General features: G+C 42.8%; 2 protein-coding genes across 2 annotated transcripts in view; one reads left to right on the top strand and one right to left on the bottom strand.

The window, feature by feature from the left end:
* Window positions 1-33, bottom strand: part of SUGP1 (SURP and G patch domain containing 1) — a 19,696-nt gene extending 19,663 nt beyond the window's left edge. Inside the window, exon 1 of the mRNA XM_009881665.1 lies at window positions 27-33. Within this exon, the coding sequence (XP_009879967.1) occupies window positions 27-33 (7 nt within the window). The remainder of the gene's footprint in view (window positions 1-26) is intronic.
* The window catches only part of MAU2 (MAU2 sister chromatid cohesion factor), a 14,448-nt gene continuing 7,050 nt past the window's right edge, over window positions 32-7,429 (top strand). Inside the window, exons 1-11 of the mRNA XM_009881664.1 lie at window positions 32-49; window positions 167-184; window positions 438-503; window positions 1,199-1,294; window positions 2,910-3,004; window positions 3,541-3,568; window positions 4,053-4,208; window positions 4,752-4,898; window positions 5,371-5,461; window positions 6,128-6,231; window positions 7,274-7,351. Coding sequence (XP_009879966.1) covers window positions 32-49; window positions 167-184; window positions 438-503; window positions 1,199-1,294; window positions 2,910-3,004; window positions 3,541-3,568; window positions 4,053-4,208; window positions 4,752-4,898; window positions 5,371-5,461; window positions 6,128-6,231; window positions 7,274-7,351 — 897 coding nt within the window. The remainder of the gene's footprint in view (window positions 50-166; window positions 185-437; window positions 504-1,198; window positions 1,295-2,909; window positions 3,005-3,540; window positions 3,569-4,052; window positions 4,209-4,751; window positions 4,899-5,370; window positions 5,462-6,127; window positions 6,232-7,273; window positions 7,352-7,429) is intronic.

Raw genomic sequence — 7,429 nt, 5'->3', positions numbered from 1 at the left:
AATTTGTTCCTGAAAAAAAGGTACACCGAGCATGGTTAACCACCAGCCCGTAGAGTTCCAAGCTGCTCTGTGTGTGTGTATGTGTGTGTGTGTGTGCGCGGGGGGAGCCCTGTCAGCGGGGCCGGCCTGTGGTGGTCGCAGACTAACCCGCTGTCTTCTCTTGCAGTGGTTGATATCCCAGCAAGTATCCTTTTTTCTGGTCGCCCGGGCGAGAAGCGTCGTTGCCCAGCCAGCTCGCTCCCGCAGCGAGGGCTCCGAGAGCAAAACACCTCGGCAGAGAGAGCCTGGGGATGGGGATTTAGCTGGTATTTTTAATCTACTTCCACGGTTGTGGGCCGCTTTCTTAACGCCTGTGTTCTCTTGAGGGTTTTTTGGACGTCAGGCTGTTGCTGTGTTCCAGACTGTGTTTAATATTTACTTAACTCTGATGCTGCTAGATTCCCCAGTTTGAAGACGTTAAGTTTGAGGCAGCCAGCCTCCTGTCCGAGCTGTATTGTCAGGAGGTGAGTGCACAGAGGCTACTTCAGAAATTATCGGTTGTCCTGGGGCTGCAGGGCTGCATTTGATGTGAGCATCTTTGGTCTTGAAGTACTACATTGCTATCATTAAGAGGATTTATGAATTTTTTAGAAGCTAGCTGTGGTGAATGTAAGTACACAATACTAAAGTGTAAGCCGGAAAGACTTTTGGTCTTATCGTGAAAGTTGCTGTTGGAATTGCAATGCAGGTCTTCCACAGCAAAGGAAGTTTACTTGGCCAAAGTATTTCTTTACCCCTGATTTAGACAAAGACAAGCTAATTTGGGGGGAGGGAGGGAAGTAGATGGTTTTCCTTGGGCTTTTGTTGTGTTCCTAGGCTATTTTTATTCTTTGTCTCTGGAAAAGCTTTAACGAGTCTTTACTTTCTCTCAAGCAAATATTTGCCTTTTTTCTTACGTGCAGAAAAAAGTGGATATTAGAATAGTGGCCAAAGGAGTTAAATACCTAATACTTTTAAGCAGTCTTTGAGTCAGGTATAGGTGTGTGGGCCTGCCTGTTAAATCCTTGGGTTTGTTGCTTTTCATGTTTCAAAGTTCCTGATCTATGAGACTTCAATGGGGGATTGACACAGAATACAACTAGTTTAAAAGTTGTTATTGGTGATGTAGTTGCCAGTAGCCTGCTTTTGATGTTGACTAGGGTGCATGTTTCTGTTTCAGAATTCAGTGGATACAGCAAAACCTCTGTTACGCAAAGCCATTCAGATTTCACAGCAGACTCCATACTGGCACTGTAGATTGCTTTTTCAACTTGCAGTAAGTGATTTATATTGATAGTTGTGTTACTGTAGCACTGTGGTTGGAAAAAAAAGGGCTGGAAAATACCTGTATTCTTCTTAAAAAGAGCTTGCATGCTTCCCTCCTTGCGCCCCCCAATCATTGCTGCTGATGGAGACAATAGAAGAGAAGTTCATGCTATGAAATAGTGATACGTTGGTAGACTGTGGATTGGATTGAGACTCGCTTCCTAGGGAAGAAGGCAGCAAGGATCATTCTGTGGGCTCTAGTAACACACAGCTTTAGAGACAGAGCAAAACAAAATGCACCTCATGGCTAGCAGTAAGGGCAAATGTGCTTATAAAGCCTGTTGGAATTGGAGCTTCGTTTGAGTATTTTCAACCTAATTAGCGCACAGAGCAGAACTGGGATGGGAAAAGCAGCTTGTGCGAAGGCCTCCAAGCAGTTACTCTTCCTGTTCTGTAATATGCTCTAAGTGTGGCTTCAGCTGCACAGGTCAGACCGTCTTCGCTTCTGGGAATAAACCCGTGCATGTTGGAATTTGCAGTGTTTAACATTTGTTACGGTCTTCAGCTGTGGAACTACTCTTAAAGTGCCGGTTTTCTTGAGTGATCCAGTGCATTAAATGGGGAGCATATCCGAAAAGTTAACTCATCAGTGTGGGAAGAGCAGATTATTGCTGAAGAACTGCCCCCGTTTTTTCTAGGAATTTCTCCTAAAGAGCCTCAAGGTGTTTAACTCGGAGAGTTGAGGGAGTTAATTGCTCTTTACAGGCAGTCTGCAGCAGAGAGCAAGTTAGGAAGCAATTTTATCTTTGAAGACAGTCTTAATAGTCACCTGTACTTGTCTTTTTCCCATCCTGATGAGCTTAAACAAGCAGACCAGCTTCCTTTAAAAGGAATTGCCAAACTCCTTTGTGTAGTTTAGGAACAGTGAATTGTGGAGAGCCTTACTTTCCTATCGATTAAAGGACAAATGTTTACTTTGCCATGAGTTAATGCCTGAGTACTCAGAAGCAGCTTAAGCGTTTTCCTCAGTGCCTCCCTCTGAATAGGATCCTTCCTCGAAGCTTGACATTCTTGGCTGATTTCTCTTCTGTGTGGTATTTCCTCTCTGGCTTTTGCTTGACCACAGAGACCTGAGTGTCTCATTGCCTTGGTGTCTCTTCTACAACTCTGTGGCTTTCTACCTGAATTTGGAGAAGGTACAAAACTCGGCGGCAGGAGGGAGTGAGAAGTGCTCTGGCAGCTGCGTCAACCTCTCCCCGTCACCTGAAACATACCTTGCAGACTTTCTATGCTCTTCTTGCTGGAAAATACTCTGTTATTCCAGTTACTCCAATGTAACGGTCTGTGGGTACTCTGGAGCTGTTGGGATCTGATCTGCACATGATCTTAATGAATTATGAGAGCTTTGCGTGGTATGAAACTGGGCTGAGACATTTTCTTTGAAATGTTACAGGCTTTTTTTTTTTTTTTGGAGAATGCCAGGTGTTCCTGGAAAATGCGTCTAAAATCAGATGATACATTTAACAAGTACCAGTTTAGCACTTGTCACATATAAAGTGCAGGAAAATTGCTAATTAGGTTCACAAAGAAAATGCTGATGTCTTATGGCCTTTTTTTAATTTCAGCAACTACATACACTTGAAAAAGACTTAGTATCTGCATGTGACCTTCTTGGAGTTGGAGCAGAATATGCCAGGGTGGTAGGGTCAGAGTATACCAGGTGAGTTCCCAGGACTTTTTTCCCTTCACACAGTAAATATTTTGGTTTCCTCTACCTTTTATTGGGAGATATTCTGGTTTTATTTAGAGATGTGATTGCTACATGCGTTTTAAAAGCAAACCAGTATTTCTAAGTGTTCTCTTTAGATCTGAGAGTTTCTCCGGCTCTTTCCTTGTTCTGTTAAACCAGTAATGTGCACTAATACTCTGGAGAGTCTTTTTTCAAACTCAACTTTGTATCAGCAAGTTTTCCCAGTAGCCTGGTTTGGCCATAGAAACCGTTGTACCGGGAACTGTCCAAAGCTTGGATACAGACCCCAGAGGCTGGGGCTTGGATTCCTGGGGCTGAGATTGAACTGTTGCATCTAGCTTTTAAATGCGCTTTCTGGGGCAGGTTCCTTAATACTCTTTTGTCTGTTGTCTTTGAGGGGGACGATGGCAGATCTTTCTTTTTTTTTTTTTTCCCCTGAGGGTTTTTATATACAGTTGCAGTTTGAGTGACTTTTCTGAGTACGACATTGTTTTGTTTCATTTCAGAGCACTGTTTCTGCTAAGCAAGGGGATGGTAAGTTGGATGTGCTTTTAAAATAAACTATTTCCTTGTTTAACTAGTATAATGCAAGTTACAGAGCAATAGAATGTAACTTGTCTGAACGTAGGGTATTTGTTTTAAGGTATTTGGCATGCTTATCTGTGCTTTATACATTCTGTTTTGTTTGTGTGAGCAAGCACAGTATTAAAATATATCTGGGATAAGCCTTAAGTCTGCAGGATTCTTGTGAAATCCTTGTGAATAAGTTTGGCTTTTTTTCTCCTGTATTAATTATGGCAAGTAAATTCCTGGAAGGAAAAATGATAACTGCAAGTTGTCGCTGGAGCCCGTGTAATTAGGGATGAAAAATCTGGTCATGTGAAAAGGCCGGTGCTCTTGCAGTAAGATGTCTTTGAGTTTATTTTTGTTTTAAATAGATCAGTGTATTTGGGGCTCTACTGTGGTTCTCTGTGTTTAAACTGGCACAAAAATAGCAGGTTTTTCTTTTAAATTACAGCTCCTTCTAATGGAACGGAAGCTGCAGGAGGTGCACCCTCTCCTTACTCTTTGCGGGCAGATAGTTGAAAACTGGCAAGGAAACCCCATCCAGAAAGAGTCGTTACGCGTGTTCTTCTTAGTCCTGCAGGTCACGCATTACCTGGATGCTGGGCAGGTACGTGCGAGTTGTGCTTCGTATAGTTCCTGTGTTGTGAGGACTGGGGAAAACAAATACTGCCTCAAAAGCAGCTAATTAGTACACTGAGGTGATTTGGGGGGATTTTTTTTTCTTGCTGCGCCATGCTTTTTGTTAATGAAACTTAATTTCTGTAGATTTTAATCACAAATGAAATGAGGAGTGAAGAAATTGCATTCATTTCTTCTTCCTTGAGGAAAGGTTTACTGTGATACGCTTATAGCCATGGCAGCCACTCTTGCTTTTATGTAACGTTGGTGGAGATAACGGGCTTTGTGTATGATTTTGAAAAACATTTTGAGCGTCTGTTGGTCATACATGCAAATATGAAGGGCTGATTGTTGTTAATCCTGAAACGGGCCTAAAGTAGTCACTGTTCTGTCATGCTAGTGTTGTGATTTATGCATGAACTAATTTCCTGAATGTGGGGATTATTTATTGCCTGGCAAGTTTTCCCAACTAAGTAAATGTTCAAGCATCTGGGCTGCAGCAGCGATGTCTGATGTGAATCATCTTTCGCAGGTGAAAAGTGTGAAGCCGTGCCTGAAACAGCTTCAGCAGTGCATCCAGACCATCTCCACCCTGCACGACGATGAAATTCTGCCCAGCAACCCTGCTGATCTCTTTCACTGGCTGCCCAAGGAACACATGTGTGTGCTTGTCTACTTGGTGAGGAGCTCTTTTTTTACGTAATGTATATTGCTAATTAATGAGGAATTGGTTAAAAATTGCTTGGAGCCAGCAGCGGTAGATTCTGCAGACCATATGCTGCTTTACGTTACACTGACAGTTTAATTCTGCCAAAGCATCTGTGAGACTATTGCTTTCAGTGATGTCAGTGTTTGAAGAGACTGTGCAAGAAATCTGGAAACTGGAATGTAACTTATTAATATCTAAGCCAAATAGAATCAGATGAACTCGTACGAAGTAGAGCTGCGTTGGCTTACTTCTGCCGACAAGAGTGACGATCTTGACTTCAAACTCCTGAAACCAGTTGCCCCACTTCTTGAATATGATTATACTCCTAAATGATGTCAAAAGTTAGTTCAAAAAGCTGTTAGCTGAGGAGTTGTGTGAACTCCCACACCTTTCCTTTTTGCAAAGAGAAATTTTTTGTAATATTGCCTTTGTTCTCCGGCAGGTGACAGTGATGCATTCCATGCAAGCAGGATACCTGGAGAAGGCTCAGAAGTACACAGACAAAGCACTCATGCAGCTAGAGAAGCTAAAAAGTAAGGATAGGGATTATCATTTAGCTTATGCTGCAAGGTTCCATTACTTGTTGCTAATTTAAATTAAAAATACAAACCAAAACCACAGCAGCCTTATTTGGCTCACTGGGACAGCCTGCTGTCAGTCTGTTTCTGCTGCGTCTAAGAATTTTGCTGTGTTTTAAGACTGGATAGTTATTTTGAATACAGAAATCAAGTTTGGGGTTTTTTTTTATTGTAACTCAGTAAATTTGGCTGTAAATACATGCATTTTCGTGCTGCCTTTCTGTTTGTCCATGTATTTGGTTCTCCAAGCTTTTGATTCTCTAAAATGAGCGTGTTTTTCCTTAACTGGTGCTCAGACTCCTACTGATGACAGTTCAGTGGGTTTGGTAGAGTTTTTGTTGTTGGGTTGTTTTGTTTTGTTTTGTTTTTTAATTTCTTTCTTTAAACCTGTGCCATCCTTCCCGTGGCATATGGAAGAGGAGCGGGGCAGTACGCTGACTCTTCTGACACCAGGTGGTCCAGCCAAAGACATCACTCTAGATTTCCACAAATGAATCTCTGTATTGAAGTCTCGCTGAACCACCTGCAATTGAGGAAGGTGGCTAGGGGTGGGGGAGGCCGCGGGGTCAGGGTGTCCCTATTGTCTTAACTGCACTTACTGAATTACTTTTCCCTCTTCAGTGTTGGACTGCAGTCCCATCTTGTCATCTTTCCAAGTTATTTTGTTGGAACACATTATCATGTGTCGGCTCGTCACGGGACACAAAGCTACAGCACTGCAGGAGGTAAAAATGGGGTTTCATGGTTTCCCTAATTGTAGATGTATGCAGTCATAACTCTTATAATACGGGAATTTTAGTTTTGAGGAAGATACTTGGGCTGAGATGGGGATTCCATCAGTGCTGCCTGCTGGAACTAACAGATACGGTCAGGCCTGACAGTGCTCAGGATACCGCAACTCTGAAGCTGTGGAATTAGGCTCCTCTTAAATATTTTGTTTAAGAACACTTTGGAGTCGCTCATGGAGTCAACAATAGTTGATCAGTGGCTACAGCTGACACCTTCCTGAGGATCCTTTGCAGTCTGACTCTGGTGTCTTTTCCCTTTCCCTCAGATTCATGACTGAGAGTGGCTCTTAACTCTTCCTGTTAGTGTTCCTGGCTTGTTCAAGTGTTTCTCGGTTTTTAGGGTTTCCTGCCTTTCTGTCCTTTCCTCCTCTTACATAGTTTGGGGGGAAGGAAAAGGGCAGTGTTCTCGAATGCAAGGAAGAACTGTGCTTTTTTCTGTCCTCACAGTCACTTTTAATTCCTGTTCATCCATCCCTTATTTATAGGAGATGCTGCTGTATCATCTCAACCTCTGCTGTCAGCTTCCTCATCAATGTACTCGGGGAGTGGGGGGAAATTTAGCCTGCTGAGGAATAGTCATTGGTTCTGGCTCATAAAACTCATCCCAAGCACAAACCCTGTGGAAGATTTTGATTCCAGTTTTTCTGTTGCGTGCCAACTCGAATTCTGAGCGTGTCAGAAGAGATCTGTGACTTGGTTTGCAGGTGGTGCCACCATATGGTGGAGCTGCTGCAAAGCAAATAATTCAAAACCAGTTTGAGTTTGTGTGGTGTGGGAGGAGTGTGTGTAGAGCAGCGTGTGTACCTTGGCTTGAAGCAAATCCAGCCTCCGCTTTTACCTTGGAGTGTGACTTCAGATTCTTGAACCAATCACTGAAATGTACTGAATGACACAGATGATGCAAGTAGATGGATTTAGAGCTTAAAATGAAATGGAGAAAAAGTATCTTAAAATATTCTTTTTTTTTTTTTCCTAACAGATTTCACAAGTCTGTCAGCTCTGCCAGCAGTCTCCCAGACTGTTTTCCAATCACGCTGCCCAGCTGCACACGCTATTAGTAAGTGTCTGTGATTTGCAGTAAACTTCTGACTCTCTGGCAGACCCTGCCCGAGGCTTGGACTGATCGGTCATCAGT

This window comes from Charadrius vociferus, unplaced genomic scaffold, assembly GCF_000708025.1.
Source record: "Charadrius vociferus isolate BGI_N301 unplaced genomic scaffold, ASM70802v2 scaffold133, whole genome shotgun sequence".
NCBI lineage: Eukaryota > Metazoa > Chordata > Aves > Charadriiformes > Charadriidae > Charadrius > Charadrius vociferus.
This window is presented reverse-complemented; position numbering and strand designations above follow the sequence as displayed.